This window comes from Cajanus cajan, chromosome 5 (assembly GCF_000230855.2).
Source record: "Cajanus cajan strain Asha chromosome 5, NIPB_CcT2T_4, whole genome shotgun sequence".
Lineage (NCBI taxonomy): Eukaryota > Viridiplantae > Streptophyta > Magnoliopsida > Fabales > Fabaceae > Cajanus > Cajanus cajan.
Window position 1 is genome coordinate 33087892 of NC_138521.1, and position 21601 is coordinate 33109492.

General features: G+C 36.1%; 1 protein-coding gene across 1 annotated transcript in view; it reads right to left on the bottom strand.

The window, feature by feature from the left end:
• LOC145957961 (uncharacterized) overlaps positions 1–283 on the bottom strand; it is a 28455-nt gene extending 28172 nt beyond the window's left edge. The window contains exon 1 of the mRNA XM_083074402.1: positions 158–283. Within this exon, the coding sequence (XP_082930528.1) occupies positions 158–283 (126 nt within the window). The remainder of the gene's footprint in view (positions 1–157) is intronic.
• Between the last annotated feature and the right edge of the window lie 21318 nt (positions 284–21601).

Here is a 21601-nt window from a genome sequence, read left to right on the forward strand (position 1 = left end):
GTTTGATCCTTCAAAGTTTCTGCTTTATTGGAGGAATCCCATTTTTTATGGGTAATTTGTGTTCAACAATTTTGCGGTCTAATCCTGGCATGTCGTGATAAGACTAAGCGAAGACATCGACATTTTCCTCCAAGAGGTCGATCAATTGATTCCTGACCTCCTTTGCCATCCTCGTGCCGATTGATATTTCCTTTCTATCCTCTTCTTGCCCTAGATTAATCTGCATAACTTCCTCTTGATAGGGTTGGATTGTAAGATTCTCTTGGTCCATCAACCTTTGCATTTCGGGGGATAGATTCTCTCATGCTCGAGCGATACATCACACAAGTATAGATTTTGCTCAACTTCATTTCCTTCGGCCATGTTCACTAGGTTCTGTATTTAGGTTTATAATTTTAATGCATGGATGACGAAAAGAAGAAAATAAAGAGAGAAAATGATGGAGGACCATCCTTGAAGCATCATATAGGGCCTATCACAAGGTCCATGGCTAGGAGAGTAGAGGAAGATGAAGCACACACCACACCAAAGGCCATGATCATCATGTGTGTGGAATTTTAGCCATCTCCTTAATTTGTTGCTTCCTTTTCCCATTTTGCCCTTGTATTTTGGGGTACATTAGATATTATGATTTTATTTTGTATTTTTATTTAGCCTTTATATTATGGGGAAAAATTAGTCTTAGGATTTATTTTAGGACTTAAGCCTTGTTTTTAAGGTCAAAAGTCCATTTCTTTCTTTTTTTGACCTAAGGGTACTTTAGTCTTTTAGGAGGGATGAGACCCATTTCATTTGGGATGCATTTAGGGTTCATTTAGGGTGCATTTGGACACCAAAATTTCGGCCAAATGCTCCCAAGAAACCCTGGATGCCTTTCTTTCCCTATAAGTACTCTAGGTAACCCACCTTGTAGCCACTTTGGAAATTAATGAATTTGAGTGAGCCTTTGTGCCTCTTCATTCCTTCCTTAGTCCCCTAGGAACTCCATGGCCCCCTATCCTCTCCTCTCTACCTAGAGTGAGCTTGGGTCTTCCTTGGTTGGCCTTCATCATCCTAAGTGAAGTGAGCTAGCCTAAAGGAGCTACACCACCAAACACCATCCATTTCTCTCCTTCATTTTGTGCGTCACCCTTCACCTTCCCAAACACCAAATCCTCCACTTCCATACCCTTGAAGAGATCATCCTTCACATCATATCAACCTTGGAGAAGAGAAGGAATCAACCACTAACTCTCATGGAGAAGTTGGTTCCATCAGAAAATACGATAGACACAACTTCTAAATGATGTATTTTATTATAAAAGAAACAAATTCATTACAACCCTTTATTGTGGAAACCCATAACCTTGGGCAAAGTTGTGGGTTAAAAAAAAGTGAAATAATAAAACTCATGATGACAGAAAACATGAATCCCTAATGGACATCCCTATTCAGGCGGTCTTCCAACAGCACCGTTTCACGGGCTTTAATCTTCATGCTTTGGAAGCGGCTTCTTGTCGATACTAGGCGTGTCCGTGTCAAGTTTTAACCACCCAACGTCAATTAGGCCTTGGACTTGAAGCTTTAAGGCCTTACATCGCTCCACAGAATGTCCTGGGGAGCCAAAGTGATAATCCCAACGCTCCTCGGGGTTGTACCATGAAGGGAAAGGGGGAATGAATTGCTTCGACGGCGGGAGTCGTACCAACATGGAAGCCTCTAAGAGTTGAGGTAACAGTGTCGCATAAGTGGTGGGAGTTTTATCCACTGTCTTTTCTTTCCATGACTCAATCTGTGTCGCACCTCGACTCTTTGGAGGGGTGGTGGCTATGGTGACTGCATCGATCCCATCCTCCTTCTTCTTTCCGTAGGACTTCTTGTAGTCATAACTCCCTGGAGCCTTTCCTATTTTACCGCTCTTCAAACCTTGCTCCACCTTTTTGCCTATGGTGACTATGTCGGCAAAAAGGGTCGAGGTATTCCCTATCATCTTATCATAATAGGGGCCAGTTAAAGAGTTGATGAACAAGGTCACCATCTCCTTATCAGAAAGCGAGGGCTCTACTTGTGCGGCCAGCTCCCTCCACCTCTGTGCATAAGCTTTGAAAGGTTCGTTCCCCTTCTTGCTTAACCTTTGCAAATCAGACTTGTCGGGGACGAGATCAATATTGTACTTGTATCGTTGCAAGAAAGTGTCATCGAGTTGCTTCCATGTCTGGATCCTTCCTCCCTTCAGCTACATGTACCAATTGAGGGCCACATCCAATAATCTCTCCTAAAAGCAGTGTATCAGGAGCTTCTCGTTGTCCACATGGGCAGCCATCTTTCGGCAGTACATTGTCAGGTGCATTTTGGGGAAGCTGGATCCCGTATACTTTTGGAAGTCAGGACTTTTGAACTAGGGAGGGAATTGGATATCCTGTACCAAGCACATTTTAGTGGCCTCCTGAATGTCAAAGCTATGACATTCCACCGCTCTTAACCTCTCTTCCAAAGCATTTAGGTGATCCTTGGACGCGTCTCCTACGTGAATAGCGTTGTTGTCATCATGTTGGAGCTTGTTCATGGTTTCTCACATTTGAGCCATTTGCTCCTTGAGCTGCCTAAGCTCTTTATTCAGCTCGCGGTTCCTTTCCATTAGTGCCTCCATAGCCTGTCTTTATTGGGTCCTCGTGAGTACGGAGTGTTGAGAAGCCACCTTCGAGGGATAACAATGGATTTCTATTATGCTTGTTTATAGATCTATTGAAGGAGATTCCTGACAGGATGACGCTTTCCCTTATGAAGGTAGGTGTCCCTTTTCGTAATATCTTACGATATGACAAAGGTTACACCGATTCTTAGAAGGTCAGTCATCATCGGTGCCCCTTTTCGTAATATTTTACGATATGACAAAGGTTGCACTGATTTTTGTCGAGTACTCCTATCAGTTCTAATATATGTATAACATATAAGCGCTTCACTATATTTTTGTATATATTTTTAGACAAAAGAAAGGGAAAGATTATGACAAAAGGCAGGAAAACTTTTTATACAAACAACTATGCAACAATCATATGCTCAAACAATCGTACATCCACGAGCGGTATAAATCCATGGTTGTGGTCCTTGTAAGAAAAGTGCATTGTATAGGACGGTTCTAATCTCACTGGTTCTCAAGGCTCCCAAGGTGCCCCCATTATAGGGACCCAGTATCTCTGTCATCGTCACCTGACAAACTTTAAGGTCTGTCACAGTATTTCGGGATAAAGTAACTGGTTATCACCTTAAGTGTGATTTCTGACAAGGCTCGCAGGCTCTAAGGTCGAACTTGGGCCTATCGTACGTCAACCACTCCCTATGTTTAATACCCTCATGCCCCCAGGTGTAGGGGGAACTGTTGTGTGCAAAGGATTGTGTACAGTTTTATTCAAACAGGTGCAAAATTTAAACAAACAAACAGATATTGAAGCCAAACAAATAAAACAAACAAAAAAAAGGGGAAAATATTTAAATTATTATTTTTTATTTTATTAAGTTCATCAATTAAATGTGCCTGACCCTCTTTAAATGCCCCCAGTGGAGTCGCCATCTGTCGAAACCTAAAAATTTTTTATCTTGCAACCTACAGTTTAGACATCCGTTTGAAAGTCTCATCAATTAAGGAATGCTCGGACACTAGACTAATCCTTAATCAATGATTTTGAAAATAGGTTCTATGGAGTCGTCACCAATGTTTTACTCAAAACATTGGGAAAAGAAAAGGTTTTTAAAAATCCAATAATGGCCTTGATAACTAGAATTGGGTTCGGGGGTCGATTACGTGTAGGGAAGGTATTAAGCACCCCTACAGTGCCCTCAATTGGTACCCTATGATGGAGTTAACGAGATAAGAATTAATAAATTAAACATTAGATCCCCTTTTGTTGATGATTATTTACATGAAAATTAAATTACACGATGAACCCTAAGATATCTACATGATTGCGTTTATCATAGCAATATATGAAATAAAAGAAGAGAAAGATAGAACAAGAGATTAATGAGTAATACCTCGTAGAAAGCTTTATTAGATCTTCAACTATGGAGATTTTAGGTGCTTTGCGGCAACCTTTCACACTACAATATGCCTTACAAAACTCAAGAAATACAATAAGAGAGAGAGAGAAATTTCAAGCTCTAAGGAGTCCTGGATGAAATTTTTGAGGCCTTGAGAACTGTGCCCAATCTGTCTATTTATAGTCATCAGAAGGGTGCCAGAATAGCCCGTTCTAAAATTGGAATGGCCCATTCTGGATCTGACCGTTATGTGTTAATTTTGTAATTGGAACAGCTAGTTCTGAAACTAGAACGACCCATTCCAGCGATGAGATTAACACATAATTGGTTAGGTTGGAACGACTGTTCAAAAGAAGGGTTTTTAGGCCTTTTTCATAACTTGGAACGGCCCGTTCCAGTTTAGGAACGACCCGTTCCAGTTTAGGAACGACCCGTTCCAGTTAAGGTTTTAACCCCTTTTTAATGAGCTTAGAACAACCCTTTTCAATCTGGGAACGGCCCGTTCCAGTTTAGGAACGACCCGTTCCAAACTAGGGCCTTAGGCCCTTTTAGGAAATTGGGAACGACCCGTTCTAATTTTGGAATAGCCCGTTACGGGCCACTAAAACCAGTTTATTTGGGCTTCAGGCCTTCTGATGTCCTGTCTTGTTGTTTGCATGCTTCGGGAGCTCCTTCCCTTCGTAACAGAGGTCGATTGTTTGTATACCCCGGACGAAATTGGGTGTCTACAGGTTAATCACTAGATCAGTCAACTCCCTTACACTCCATACTCAAAATTTTCATAATTATTTATTATTAGTAGAAAAATCATAACGACAACAACAAGAAAGACTGCACATAAGTTTATATATATATATATATATATATATATATATATATATATATATATATATATATATATGTGTGTGTGTGTATCTTAATTCTAATCACTAGGCCAACGTAGTAGTTTTTTTTTTTTGGAAAGAGATTATGTGAAAATTACATTACTAGAAAAGTTTATTTTCCTGCGAATTTTTCTGCAAAAAAAATATTCGTAGAAATTTTTTGTAAAAATTAATTTACAGATATTTCTTTCAAATTTTGCTACAATTTTAATGATCATAGAAAAAAAATTTTCATGGTAAAAATTTGCAGAAAATATTGTAAAAATTTTATTTTGTTTCTTGCAAAAATAAATTCGCAAGTAATGTTTACTAAATAGTAGAAAAATTTTGCAGGTAACTTTTCCTGCAGATTTTCCTACAAATTTTAATCCACAGGAAAATAAAAAAAATATTTAATTTATAATTTAATATTTTAAAAAAACTTCAAGTCCCACATCGATTGAAAATAAAACAATTAAAGAGTATATAAGTTGGGGAAACACTTACCTTACAAGTTGATTTGTATGGTTGAGTGTTAGGCTTATAATCTACAATCTTAGAATTTAAAAAATTATGTATCACATGTTGGAGGCATGAAAAGAAATGCTTCGGATGAATTCATTGTGAACATTTGAAAGTTGAAGAATTATTGATAGAATTTATAGTAATTTCTTTAATTCTTTTTGTAAAAAATATTCCTGCAGAATTTCTTGCGAAAAAATTTGCAGAAAACTTTCCTGCGAATTTTTTTATCAAGAAATTTTCCTGCGAATTTTAAAATTCGCAAAAATATATTATCCACGAAGGTATTACCTGCAAATAAAATTTCGCAGAAAAATTTGTAGGAACAATGTTTCGTGTAAATTTTTCATAAAAGTTCGCGGGAAAAGTCGCATGTAATAAGATAAATTCTAGTAGCTAGTGTTAGTTATTTAAATGAATAGATTACATGCAATTAAGAGGGATGTATTGAATTAGGATTTTAATGAATTTTAAAAGACATTTTTATTATAAAAAAAGCCTTGTATTATTCAATCCAGGTTTTTTTAATATAAAAAGTCACGTGATATTCAATCAAGACAATCATAATTTTTTTAAGAGTTCATCAAAATCTAGTGATATTCAATTATGGCAATTAAGATTTTTTTAGGAGTCTCTCAAAATCCGGTGATACTCAATTAAAACTTTTTTCTTCCTTAAAAAGAGTTTGCAGGTATTCAAAAATGTAAAAATTTCAATGGATTATTCTGAATATTGAATTTTGTAAGGCTTTTTAGTATAATTTATATATAATTCACTCATAAAGTTCATATCATTTTACATGTGTATATCAAATTTTGTTAAAATTGAACAACAACTTAAAGGTAATTAAAGTGTTTATATTTTAATATATTTTGAAATGAATATATTGCGTCAATTTTATTTTATAAGAATGAAGTATCAAATCATCTTGGATTAATATAAAATTTTGTATATATGATCTAAGAGTAAAGAACTTTCAATCTTGAATTAATAAAGTATCATATTTTAACAAAATTCACATTATATATATATATATGAAGAAATGATCCACCTATTTCAAAATAAGTTTTATAAACTTATTTTACTCAATAATTTACAGTTTATATTAAATTTTATTGATTCAATAACAGTTGAATTAGTAACTCTAATTAAAATTTAACATAGAATATGAATTATTAAGTAAAATACGTATATCAAAATTTACTATGAGAATAAAAAATTCTCTTCATATATATATATTAAAATGCATTCGACGCCAATTATCTATTACACAAAAGAAAAGAACTTATATTTATTTTAGGAATACATGTTATAATAAAAAAAATGTATATTATATTAAAGATATTATTATTTTTTTATATTAATTAAAACAAAAGACAAATAAGCTTTCTCCATCATCATTATTATATCTTTCACGTGACTAGGAATTCTTTCAAAAATATCAAATTTAATTAGCAGTCCGTCCAGTTGTAATAAAGAGACATCAATATGTATTTGGATATTCTAAATTTCTCATATTGTAGGAAACAAGGAAAGTGATAGTAAAATGGTTTTCCTGCTTCGCATACAATGCCACATTAAATCAGAAAGCAAAGGACTGTGTGCAAGTATGCGTGAAAAATAATTAACTCACGGAAACAAAAACTTCATAAACATAAAAATGTGAGTTTTCTTGCAATAGAATATATTCAAAAATATATTTTCATAATATTCTAGATTTCTAGTAATGTTCCCTGTTTCATATTCTGCATAATGAAACAAGATGACGAGTATCCATAGGAGACGCAACCGAAAATTATTGGTAGAGACAAGAAAATTATTTGTTTTTATCGCACATAGGTGGAGGGGTCATTATGGCTGGTGGTAGTTTCCCAGTTTCAGTTTTCAACGGAGATTGACGTTCTATTGGTCTCTGATCGTGTTGGTGGCTAATAGCTTCATCCGGATAATGAGTCTATCTAGTTGCATATCTCTTCCTATTTTTTTTTTTTTTTTGGTAACATGCATATCTCATATTTAAGCATACGTGTAAATAGAGAGAAAAAAATACGATGAATATATATATATATATATATTTATTTATTTATTTATATTTTAGAGAAAAAAATAATTTTTTATTTTTGAAAGTAATTCATATAAAAAGATGAGTAAATAATATATTAAGTGAGATTGTAGAAAAGGGGAACAACCAAAAGTTGATAAACAGCGAGTAGATATAGTATACTTAATGAAAAAGCTTTGTTTTTAATCTGTCATTCTGTGAAGCAACTTGTCCTAGAGGGCATGGATGTACCCGTACCCGTCGGGTATGTGATTTTCATCCCCATCCCCATCCCCGTCCCCATCGGGTATCGGGTATACCCGTACCCGTACCCGTACCCGTCAAATTTTTTATTTTATTATTATTTTTTTAAAATATAATATTTTTAAATTATTTTTTTAATTATATTATAATTATAATTAGATTATTTCTCTATCTCATATTATAATAAATAATTACACATAAAAAATACTAAAATTCTTTAATATAATTAAATTAAAAGTGAGTATTTAATTAAAAATGGGAACGGGGACGGGTATGAGTACGGGTACGGGATGGGTAAGTACATACCCGTACCCGTACCCGTACCTGATTTAATATATCGGATTTTACCCATACCCGTACCAGTACCCGGTCAAACCGGGTATTCCCCGTCAAAGTCGGGACGGGTTCGGGTATTACCCGCGAATACGAGTATATTTGCCATCCCTAGACATGGACACCAAAACACGATTAATATCCAAAACGTAGGACACGGAGACACAATATGTATATATAAACTATACACTTTTTATATGATAATGACCTTTAGAAGATGAAATATATGTATTAAAAGTTAAAATACCAAGAAATTCTTATGAAAATGAGTCTTAAGATAGATAAAAAAAATATGTTATGAGCCTTGTAATATCTATAAATAAGTTGACTTTATAATTTTTAAAAAAAAAATAAGAGTGTTAGATAAGTGTTTAACTAAGAGTAAAAGTTAACTCACTCTTTTAGTTCATATGCAAGTTGTGTCAGAAAAGGGTTAAAATTGTATTGAAGAAGTGTCTAAACTAAAAAATAATAATTTTTAATTATAACATGAAATATACGAGTTAGACACATGTTATGGTGTCACACAACATTCTGTAGATGTGTTTGTTTTATAGATTTAAAATGTAGAATACATTTTAAAAAGTTAAGTCACTAGTAGAAAAAAGGTAATTTACGTCACTGTATTCTCGTCGGACAAAAAAAAATTCGACATTAAAAAAATATGGTGGAATTTTTGTAATTAAGTCCAACATTTTTACGTCGGCCCCTACGAGGTACGACGTAAAATATCTGCAAATTTCAAATTGTATTCGCGCGCGCGTCAATATTTAAACAAGATAGCTTTGAGTGTATGTGTCATTCGAGTTTTCTGAGTTAAGATTTCGTTTGAGTGTATTGCATCTGAGTGTATGTTTGCGCGTTTGGGTGGTTCTTGAGTTTTTGATCGATTGCATTGGGCTAGCGTTTGAGGTTAGTTTAGAAAATCCTTTCTTAATATATTAGCTAATATGTTGAAAACAAATGTATGTATTGATCTATTAATATATTAGTTAATATTATTCTCTTCTTCGCGTTTGGGTGGATCATCGTTTGTTAATATATTAGTTAATACCAGGTAGAAAATACTTCGCATTTGGGTGGATCTGCAAGTAGAACGACCCGTTTTCCAAGTAGAACGGGCCATTCTCCAAGCAGAACGGGCCGTTCTCCAATCAGAACGGCCCGTTCTGCTTGAAGAATGGCCCGTTCTGCTTGCACGCGTTATGTTTTTTTTTTGGTTTCCAACTTTTTTACGTCGGCTCTTGTGAATGTTCGACGTAAATTTACGCCGGCTATCACAGCCGACGTAAATTTACTTCTCTCGCATTTATGTTAGACCTTTTTCTGACGTAAAAAGCTTAAAATAACCGACGTAAATTACCCTTTTTGTACTAGTGAGTGCTAAGGTTACAACCATTGATAAAAAAAAAAATCAATGGTTGAAAGTATATTAATTTTGTAATTTGTTGTAGATATGCAAGGATCTTACATCCATATTTTACTTTTTAAAGTGCACCGACTTCAGAGAAGTCAAATTAGCAATCACATGGTGTATTACCTATAACAATATATAAAGAGCATATCCATGCTCCTGCCCACTTTTGGTCTCCACATTATTGAGATTGTTTTACCTTTAAATATTCTTATTTATTTATTTATTAAGACACAAAATGCCTCCTTCACACACCAGTGTAGCATAACAGGGTAGAACTTTGTCCTATGATTTTTACAGGATATATTTTATAAAGATGACTCTTAATCCACTTAAGAAGCAATTAATTCTATAGTTTATGTAAAAATGTAGCATCATCATCCATAATGATAATTATTGTTTCCCTATAGTGAACTAGGGTATTTTGTTTACTCTGGTAAAAAATTGCTAGAGAATAATTGTTTAACGAAAGTTTCCTTTGTCTTTTTTATTGCATATATATACATGTTATTTCAAAAGTACAAGTTCCACATTGCTTGGACAACTCAAGTGTTGAGCCTTTATATATCAAAGTGCTCCTAACACTTCCAAAGGGGCACACAAAGAGTGTTGGGCTCGTGCACATGAGAATGAATCTTGTGGGCTCGTTGTAGTCCAATCGATTTGTGGGATAAGGTTTATACCTTAAATCTCGGATGGTTTACGTGGTTTACGAGCTTTCGAAAATGTATAGATAAAGACCTCTGCCACACTGTTTGATCATTTGAAAAAAAGATTTCCTATCTTCTTTCTCTCTACATTTTTTTGGGTTCTCATTTTGTCGCTTGCTAGTTCTTCTCCTTAAATATTCTTGAGACGACCCTATTGTATCTTGGGGGGCTTGCGTGTATCTTGCAGATAAGTCCTTAAGGTCAATGTCATCACACACCTCCGGGAGAATTAACTAACGTGTTTGTTCAGTGTTTTGGGTTACCAATTTGTGCGTCCGCCTAATTAAACAACAAAAATCTTAAGGACTTCAAATTATGGTTGACACTTCAAACACCACTGCCCCTGCTACCGTCCCTCCACCCACAACAGCCATCACATATGCAAAGACTTTACTTGATGTCTCCAAATTCGAAGTCTTTTCTCGCCAAAATTTCTAATGATGGCAAAAACGTATTTAATCCATACTAGACATGCACAGGGTTGCTTATGCTCTTACCATTCTGAAGCCAGATTCCTCTACCTCGGCATTCAAATTAGATGATTGGTCTCAGGCTAACAAGGTTTGTCGTCATACTATTCTTATTGCTTTATCTAACGATCTTTTTTATGTGTACTGCTTATACAAGGAAGTCAAATATATATGGGACTCTATGATAATGACGTACACTATGGAGGACATTGTTGGACAGTGCTTCATCATTGGAAACTACTATCGTTGGGAAATGACTGAAGAAAATGACATTAAAGTGAAAATAAATGAATACCATAAACAACTAGAGGACCTCAAATTCGAAAACCTCTCTCCCTGATGAATTTGTGGGGGATGGAGATGAGCAAGTGTACCTTGGTGATTCTAGGACCACTCTGATTTTAGGAAAAGGAAAAGTTCTTCTAAAGCTTACATTTGATAAAACATTGGCTTTAAATGATGTGCTGCATATTCCTTCCATCAGAGTCAACTTGGTTTTTGTAGCATTATAAGGCAAAATGAGGGTTAAAGTATCATTTGAATCTGACAAAATTGTTATGACCAAGAATAATGCTTTTGTGGGTAAGGGTCACTATGACCAATGCCTTTTTGTACTAAATGTATTTAAAATAACTAGTGAAACTATATCTCCTTTTTCTTATATGATTGATTCTTATGATATGTGGTATGCTAGATTAAGACATGTAAATTTCGTGTATGTTTTAAAATTGAAATGACTAGGTATGATTAACATGCATGATGAACAAATTGGTAAATGTGAAATATGTGTTGAATCAAAGATTATTAAGAAAACATGTCATTCTGTATTTCGTGAATCTAAACTGCTTAATTTAATTCATTTTGATCTTGTTGATTTAAAACAAACCATGTCTAGAGGTGGTAAGAACTATTTTGTAACTTTTATTGATGATTTTTCTAGATACACAAAGGTTTACTGTAACAACCCGATTTTCACAAATTGTACGAGGGCCCAAAGCCCAATAGGGGTGATTTAGTAGCCCAGAATGGGCCGTTCCAAACTAATAAAACGAGGGTGATTTAGTATCTCAGAACGGGCCATTCCTAGATTGGAACGAGCTATTCCAAAATACTAATGATGAGGTTCCACTTGGAAATCCTCAAGAATTCCCTCAATGCTCCTCGGTTCCTTGGAAGATTGACAAGGAATGGAAGCTCCAAGAAGCACCAATGTGACTCTAGCTTGCGTCTAGCTAAGTCCCGAAGAAGGAAGAATTTCCTAGCTCTACAAGGAGAAGATCTCAAGTAGGGTAGAGTTAGGAAGGGTGACTTTCGGATAGGCAATTTCTATGGAAAGAAATCTCATCAATATATCATCCAAAAGTGTTACACAATCCGGCCATAAAGGAATTTATAGTAGAAATTAGGTTAAGGGTTTAAGTTGGGTTCACCTAGAGTTAAGTAAAACCATGGTATGGTTAACTTAACTCTAGGCGCCAAAATTTGAATTCTAAATTCAAATTTTGGTGCCAACCGGCCACCCCCTCCATGTGCTCTCATTTGGCATGTAATTAGGAGGCCATTTGAGTTGCATTTCGGATCACACCATGTGCATGTGTTGCACATGGCCGAAATGCACACCAAATGTGCTTCTAATTACATGCTAATGTAGATTCACATGTAACCTAATTAACTCTAAATTCACATGACCTCTAATGAAAATCCTACACTACAAGGCCGAAAATACAAGGCCCAAAAGAAATACAAGGCACTAAGGCCCAATCCTATTCTAACCCTAATCTAATGGGCTTGGGCTAAAGCCCAACAAAATAAAGTGATGGGCCTTTCTTGGGCTTGGGCCCACTCTTCATGCATCCTTCTTGCCATTGCTCTAGTAGTTGGGCCTTTAGCCCATGGGCCTCCTCCATCATCCCCTCCCTCTTGAAGAGGATTTGACCTCAAATCCAGAGTGTCCGCCTCTTGGGTAGCTAGTCCTGTAAACAAAGAAAGATCAGAAACATTGAAACTAGAACTAACACCATACTCAGACGAGAGATCTAGAGCATAGGCATTGTTATTGATTTTCCTAAGGATTTGGAAGGGTCCATCTCCTCTAGGACTAAGCTTTGACTTTCTTTTGGAAGGAAACCTATCCTTCCTAAGGTGTAGCCAAACCCAGTCACCTTCCTTGAAGATAACTTCCTTCCTACCCTTATTATTGTATTTTTGGTATTTTTCTGTTTGGGATTGAATATGATCTCTAACCCTCTCATGTAATTTCTTGACAAACTCAGCCCTAGATGTGCCTTCTTTATGAATAAAGGAAGCAACATCCGGAAGAGGTAATAAATCCAATGGAGTAAGAGGATTAAAGCCATAAACAATCTCAAATGGAGACATGTTAGTGGTCTTGTGAACCACCCTATTGTAGGCAAACTCCACATGAGGAAGATAGTCATCCCATGACTTCTTATTGCCTTTGAGGATTGCCCTCAACATAGTCCCTAGAGACCTATTTACTACCTTAGTTTGCCCATCAGTTTGGGGATGACATGTGGTAGAAAATAGCAGTTTAGTTCCAAGCCTTGCCCAAAGAGTTTTCCAAAAATGGCTTAAGAACTTAACATCTCTATCAGAGACTATAGTTTTGGGTAACCCATGGAGTCTCACAATCTCTTGAAAGAATAACTTAGCAATGTTACTTGCATCATCCACTTTGTGGCATGGAATAAAGTGTGCCATTTTGCTAAAACGGTCCACAACCACAAATATGGAATCCTTTCCTCTTTGGGTTCGTGGCAAACCAAGGATAAAATCCATGGAAATGTCTACCCAAGGAGAAGAGGATATAGGCAAGGGTGTGTATAGCCCATGAGGTTTAGTGGTAGACTTTGCTTGTAAACAAGCAATGCAACTACTACAAAACCGTTGGACATCTCTTTTCATATGAGGCCAAAAGAATTTCTCTCTCAAAAGAGAAAGAGTCTTCTCAATTCCAAAATGCCCCATGAGCCCACCCTCATGGCTCTCCCTAACCAAAAGTTTTCTAATAGATCCTTGGGGTATACAAAGTTTGTTTTCTTTAAAAAGAAACCCCTCAGAAATATAGTAACCTTGGTAAGGTTTTTGAATACATAAAGAATAAAAGTTAGCAAAATCAAGGTCTTTCTCATACAACTCCTTGATGTCATCAAACCCTAGTATTTGAGAACCTAGGGTGTTCAATAAAACATGTCTTCTTGACAAAGCATCAGCTACTACATTAGTAGAGCCCTTTTTGTATTTGATGACATAAGGGAACTGTTCTAAATACTCAACCCATTTTGCATGCCTTTTATTTAATTTATGTTGTCCCTTCAAATATTTAAGGGATTCGTGATCACTATGTATGACAAATTCCTTGGTCACAAGATAATGTTCCCAAGTTTGAAGGGCACGAACTAAAGCATATAACTCCTTGTCATAGGTAGGGTAGTTCAAGGTAGCCCCATGAAGTTTTTCACTGAAATAAGCTATTGGGTGGCCACCTTGTAACAACACAGCTCCTATGCCAAGTCCTGAAGCATCACATTCTAGCTCAAAAGTTTTAGAAAAATCAGGCAGAGCTAGAACAGGTGCTTGAGTGAGCTTATGCTTTAGATCTTGGAAAGCTAAGTTATGTTTTTCCTTCCATTCAAAGACCACATCCTTCTTCACCAACTCATTGAGAGGTGAAGCTAATGTAGAGAAGTTAGGAACAAATCTCCTATAAAAGCTTGCCAATCCATGGAAGCTCCTAACTTCACTTACATTAGTAGGAATAGGCCATTCTTGGATGGCTTTGATTTTCTCGGGGTCCACATGAACCCCATTTTTACTCACCACAAAACCTAAAAAAATAACATTATCTACACAAAAAGTGCACTTGTCTACATTGGCAAACAAGTGATTGTCTCTAAGAACAAGAAATACTTGTCTTAGGTGATCCACATGATCACTTAGACTTTGGATATAGATTAGAATATCATCAAAATAAACAACTACAAACTTACCAATGCAATCCCTAAGGGCATGATTCATCAACCTCATGAATGTGCTAGGTGCATTAGTAAGCCCAAAAGGCATTACTAACCATTCATATAATCCAAACTTAGTCTTAAAAGCGGTTTTCCACTCATCACCTTCTTTGATTCTAATTTGGTGATATCCACTCTTAAGATCTACCTTGGAAAATATGGATGACCCATGCAATTCATCAAGCATGTCATCAAGCCTAGGAATTGGGTGCCTATATTTTATGGTGATGTTGTTGATGGCTCTACAGTCACAACACATCCTCCATTTTCCATCTTTTTTTGGCACCAAAATGACAGGTACAGCACAAGGACTTAGACTCTTTTGAATCCAGCCCTTCTCCAACAACTCTTGTACTTGCTTCTCTATCTCTTTGGTTTCTTGTGGATTAGTCCTATAAGCTGGTCTATTTGGAAGACTAGCCCCAGGCACAAGATCTATTTGATGCTCTATTCCCCTAAAAGGTGGAAGTCCAACTGGACCTTCTTTGGGAAATATATCATCAAATTCATCTAAAAGATTTTTCACCTCAAGAGGTAGAGTAGTTTCCAAAGAAGATGTGGCAGTGCAAGTTAATGTTCCTCTACACATGAGGATATGAGATGATGATTCAAGAAAGAGAGAAGTTTTGTGTAAAGGTTTTGATTGAAAACTCTCTTCTTGAACTATCTCTAGAGAGGGAACATTAATCTCTCTAGAATCCTCTTTTTCATCAATTTTTAGAAGTTTTTTTTTTTTCAACTTTTTTTTGTTTTCCTTTTTCTTGCTCACGTTTGGCCTTCATTTGTACTTGATCACAAGTGAAAATTTGTTCCACCTTCATTTCCCAATCTAGGTACCCCTCAACATCATCTTTTCCATGAAAATAAGGGAGATCTACCCTAGATTCCCTTGGCTTAGGGGTCCTATGCACTCTTCTAGGAGGTGGTTGATAATGATCTCCTAAAGCAAGACTATCATCATTCATTGACTCTCCTAGAGTTGAACTATGGTGGGAGCTATGTCTACTTCGGTGCTTGTGGTGTAATTTTTCTTCTTTCTCCTTTAATATTCGAATCTCTTCCTCTAAAGTAGCAAGTTGAGCCTCTCTTTCAAGTTTTTCTTTAAGTTTTTGCTTGGCTTCTTGCTTCTTCCAAAGCTTAAGTGATCTTAATTCATGTGTTACTTTTGACAAGTCATTGTAATCACTTGAATTACTATCACTTTGAGGAGTAGAAAACTCTTCCATTATAGGAGAAAGTGGCTTTTTGAGAAATGATTTTTGAAAATCAATTGTTTTTATGCAAGGTTAAGACTAAGTACTTAGAGGATTATGTATACAAATTGAACTTTGGAGGGAGGTGAGCTACTAAGAGCCACTTAAAAACCAAGCCTCTTCAAGTAAAAATTACTAATCCCCTTTGTAGTTAATCTCTACCAAATTCTTTTCAATGAAAATGATTTTTTTGATGTTTTTGTGAACTATGATAAGCTAGACGTATGAAAGCAAGTAAAACAAGGATTAAGCAACAAAAATTAAACTACCTAAACGTGTCCTAAGGTGAGAGCTTGAGAGATACCAAAGATCAATCAAGGACCACTCCCACCAGGTACTAACGAAAATTGTAAACTTAAGGAGAGATGGTTGTGTACCAAAGACACTCCCAAGACACTCCTTGTAAAGGCCAAATACAAAGTACAAACAACAAAGAACAAGTGGCTGAAATGAAGTATTAAAAACAGCCACAAAGAATTAGTGATGGATTAGTGACCAAATTTTGCAACAAAAAATTCAAATTAGTAAGGTAAAATCGGTCACTAAAATCTGTCACTAATGCTTATACATTTTTTTTTTTAAATTCAAATACAATCTTCAATTGAATCTCCAAGAATTCTTCACGGAAATGCTAGTCCAGCCACTTCAAATTTCCAGCCACAAGTGTTTGGTGTTTGATAGCCAAATCCGAAAGCCTCATTTTCCCTTTCCTCCTCCTTTTCTTAGTCCTCTTTTGATGACCCTTGTAGAACTAGCTTCTAAGGAGATAAACTAGGTCAAGCATAGGTCACATTTGAGTTCCATGATGAATACAAACAACACAAGTATGGAAGAGTTATAGGAAAGAAGATTAGAGTAGAAGAAGTGAATATAGATGACAAAAGACAAGATTAAACTAGGTCAAGGAAGAAAAAACCTAAGAAAGGTTCTAGAGTAGATGCACAAAACCAAACACTCAAAAATAGGTGAACTGAAAATTTCTTTTAATGAATCCAAAACAAGTAGAAACCGAGAAGAACAAATTGAGAAATTAAACTCCTTAATTTGGCTTTTGCTTTTCAAATTAGGTTTAGCATTTTCTTTTTTTTTTTTTTTTTAAATTCACTTTTGATTTTGAATTTTCTTTTTTTTTTTTTTTAAATCTTAGGAGTTGCCTTTTTCTTTTAATTCAAAAGAACCTCACAAATTCTCGGTCACACCTTAAATGAAGCACCAAAATCGGATTCAAATTGAAATTCAAATGCCACACAAATTAGGTCAAAATGTAATGAACATGTGACATGCTTTTGATGCTTGGTTGGTTTATGTAGCACATGCACGGTTTTGGCTCCAATTTTCAAATTCAAATTGCAATCCAAACACAATTTTCCAGCACACACCAATGAAACAAAATCAAACCTCACGGAATTAAAATTTTTGTGTAAGACATTTTCAAAAAAATTTTGGAAGCCTAAAATTCTAAGAAAACTACTAATGATCTAGTAGTAGTTTATGAACTCAAAAATGAAACAAAATTCATGAGCTTATACCAAAGAAAAGAAATGGATCTCGGCCAAATCTAGAAAATTGTTTCAAGATGTAAATCAAAAATTAACAAGGATCAACAAGCATAGCTAAGATAGATGAACATATAAGAACTACACAAACCTACTAGACATGGATTTAAAAATAAAAGACTCAAGCATTTAATTGACCGAATAAGATGCAAAGAAGACTCAAACAAAATCAAAGGCTAATAGGCAGAAAATTCCTAATTAAACACAAGAAGAAATTAGCATGATTCATGAAAGCATATAACATAGGCGCATATGAATCATTCAAGCAATACAAACTAGATCCATCAAATTTTGAAACAAAAACTAGATCTAGGAAGGAATCAACTCAATAGTGACATGAACTCAAAATTTGAACAAGATGAACTCAAGATGAACACAAGAACAATTTGGAACCACGGATCAAAATTCAAGAAGATGAACTTATCTCTTGAAGACCGAAGCTCTTGATACCACTTGATGAGGTTCCACTTGGAAATCCTCAAGAATTCCCTCAATGCTCCTCGGTTCCTTGGAAGATTGACAAGGAATGGAAGCTCCAAGAAGCACCAATGTGACTCTAGCTTGCGTCTAGCTAAGTCCGGAAGAAGGAAGAATTTCCTAGCTCTACAAGGAGAAGATCTCAAGTAGGGTAGAGTTAGGAAGGGTGACTTTCGGATAGGCAATTTCTATGGAAAGAAATCTCATCAATATATCATCCAAAAGTGTTACACAATCCGGCCATAAAGGAATTTATAGTAGAAATTAGGTTAAGGGTTTAAGTTGGGTTCACCTAGAGTTAAGTAAAACCATGGTATGGTTAACTTAACTCTAGGCGCCAAAATTTGAATTCTAAATTCAAATTTTGGTGCCAACCGGCCACCCCCTCCATGTGCTCTCATTTGGCATGTAATTAGGAGGCCATTTGAGTTGCATTTCGGATCACACCATGTGCATGTGTTGCACATGGCCGAAATGCACACCAAATGTGCTTCTAATTACATGCTAATGTAGATTCACATGTAACCTAATTAACTCTAAATTCACATGACCTCTAATGAAAATCCTACACTACAAGGCCGAAAATACAAGGCCCAAAAGAAATACAAGGCACTAAGGCCCAATCCTATTCTAACCCTAATCTAATGGGCTTGGGCTAAAGCCCAACAAAATAAAGTGATGGGCCTTTCTTGGGCTTGGGCCCACTCTTCATGCATCCTTCTTGCCATTGCTCTAGTAGTTGGGCCCTTAGCCCATGGGCCTCCTCCATCAACTAAAAGTGCCTACAAATCTTAGTTGGGAACGGGGCGTTCCAAATTAAAAAAAATGCTTGTAACCCTAGTTGGGAATGGGTTGTTCTGGTTTAAGAACCGGCCGTTCCAAATATGGCCATTGTGGATTAAATTGCAACCCCAAACGGGCCGTTTTGGTTTGAGAACGGGTCATTCTAGATGTGTGAAATTTTACGCATGACGAAGAGTCCAGAACGGGCCATTTTGGATGTGAAATGGGTCGTTCTGGCCACTCCTGATGCCTATAATTAGAGCGCTCTGGCACTCCCAAAAATTACACTTTTCAGTTCTGACTTCTTTCATTTCTAACTTCTTTTTTCTACACTCTCTTCTTTTCCTTCTACACTTTTTGAAGACCGAGGGGTACTCAGAGGAGGAGACCAAGGAGACCTCTGTTTTAGTTTCAGCTACTACTTATTGAGGTACGGGAGAAAAGGGAATTATTTGTATGCAGAGTTACATGAGGGAATTGGGTAGAGGAAGAGTCCCTTAAGATTATAAGTAATTTTATAATTGTAACGACCCACCCTAGGTCGTCACATTAATAACCAGCCAAAATAAAATAATATAAAATAAAGAAAATAGAGCAAAAGCCAGCTACGCTAGAGTGTAAAAATTGTTTCATAATATCAAACATAATTATATCAGAGTCATTCTTAGTAAAATTATACAGTAATCCAATAGTAACATCATGAAATATAAGTTAGACACCCTAGGTGCTGGTCAAGCTCTACGTCTAGCCACTTCTCAAAGCAGCTAACCAAAAGACTCCTTGTTATCCCAAGGCCTCACACCTGATCTGCTCCCCCACATAGTGAGATCATCACAGTCCAAACCACATGGAAACATAAGGGTTAGCACATATAAAACCAACCATAGTATATCATAATAAAATATCATTAAACAAATATTTATCCACAGTATTTATCCAGACCAACAAGTCATTTTCAAGCTAAATATAGACCAACCCAAAATATAATGTATACACGTCCATGCCAATGTATACATATTTTGTGATAATAAAATAATTCATAACCAATGTATACAATCCATACCATATGTATACATATTCCATATCCAAAACAAAGTCACACCACTGTATAATCCATGATGTAACCAACACATCCAAACCAAATGTTGGCCTCAACACCATCCAAACCAAGTGTTGATACGGTGAAACATGTCAGCAACCCATGTCCCACGCCTAACCTCTCATGGAAAATATACAGTTGGATTGCGTCGTCACGTAACCCTGGTGATCATGGCCACTTCATCCATCGGTATGACTCGGCCTTGCCCCCATTACCGGTAGCAAATAGAATACTTAAAGGAGTACTTCAGAATCCACCTAACATCTGAAGTGGTTTATCATATAATCTTTGGAAAAGTTCCACATTGGAATCCTCACCATGGGATTCCCAAATTTCATATTTTTCCAAAGATTATATCCTGATCTCACCAAGAGATCTAATCCATACCATAACCTTACTCCTTTAAGTCCTATTTACTTTTCCAAACCACATACACATAGCATATTCCATAATTAAACATAACCATAACCATGCCAATTTGTCAATATAATAATAATATAAATAATTAAATATCCAAAACAACCATCAATTGATCCAAATTATATTATGTTAAATGAAAATCTTCACATAAAATAGCATATTAAAATTATACTATTCCTATCATGCTCATATATACTAGATTAATTTTATAAGCACTACCCTTACTTGTATAAACCTGAACTGAAACTCGGGCAGAACCTCCTCCTCTCTCTTGCTTAAACAAGAACCGAAACTTGGGCAGAACCTCCACCTCTCTCCTTAAACAAGGATCGAAACTCGGGCAGAATCTCCTCTTCTCCCTCCTCTTTTCTCTCCCCTATCAGAACCTCCTCTACTGGATTCCTCTTTCTCTCTCCTCTTTTCTTTTCTTTCTCTCTCTCTCTCCCTTCTCTTTCTCTCTCTCTCTCTTCTCTTTCTTTCTCTCTAAGATTTTCACTTCCCTCAGTATATTTTTTCTCACCCCCCTGGCCCCTATTTATAGGCAACCAGAGTCACCCGGAACGGCCCGTATTGAATTCGGAACGGCCCGTTCCGAATCTTTCAAATGTACGCAAATTTTTAAACTGGAACGGCCCGTTCCCAAAAAGCAGAACGGCCCGTTCTAAAATCAGAACGGCCCGTTCCGAGACTCATCCAGAACGGGCCGTTCTCCTTCCGGAACGGCCCGTTCTCCCTCCAGAATGGCCCGTTCCAAAGCCAGAACGGCCTGTTCTCCTTTTGGAACGGCCCGTTCTGGGCCCGTTCTCACTAAAAAAATTTAGTATAATTTTTAAGCTTGGAACGGCCCGTTTTGCTTTTGGAACGACCCGTTCCAAGTTACCAAAACACCCCTTAAATTTTTTTAAAATTACGAAAATGCCATCAGTAATAAAATTACAAGAATACCCCTATATCTTTATAAAATTTACGAAAATGCCATTGATAATTAATAATAATAAAAAAATGGGTATTACAAATCTCTCCAACAACAAAAATTTTCGTCCTCGAAAATTCACTTACTCTAAAAGAGATATGGGTATTGATCCTTCATCCTTTCCTCCAACTCCCAAGTAGCTTCATTAGTAATCTCATCCCAAATAACTTTCACCAAATTGATAGATTTACCTCGCAACTGTTTAACTTTCTTATCTGCCACTGAAACTGGCTGTTTCTCAAAAGTTAAATTCTCCTTAACTTGTACTGCCTCTGATTCCAATACATGACTTGGATCGTGAATATATTTCCTCAATTGTGAAACATGGAACACATCATGCAGATTAGAAAGGAATGGAGGTAATGCAATCTG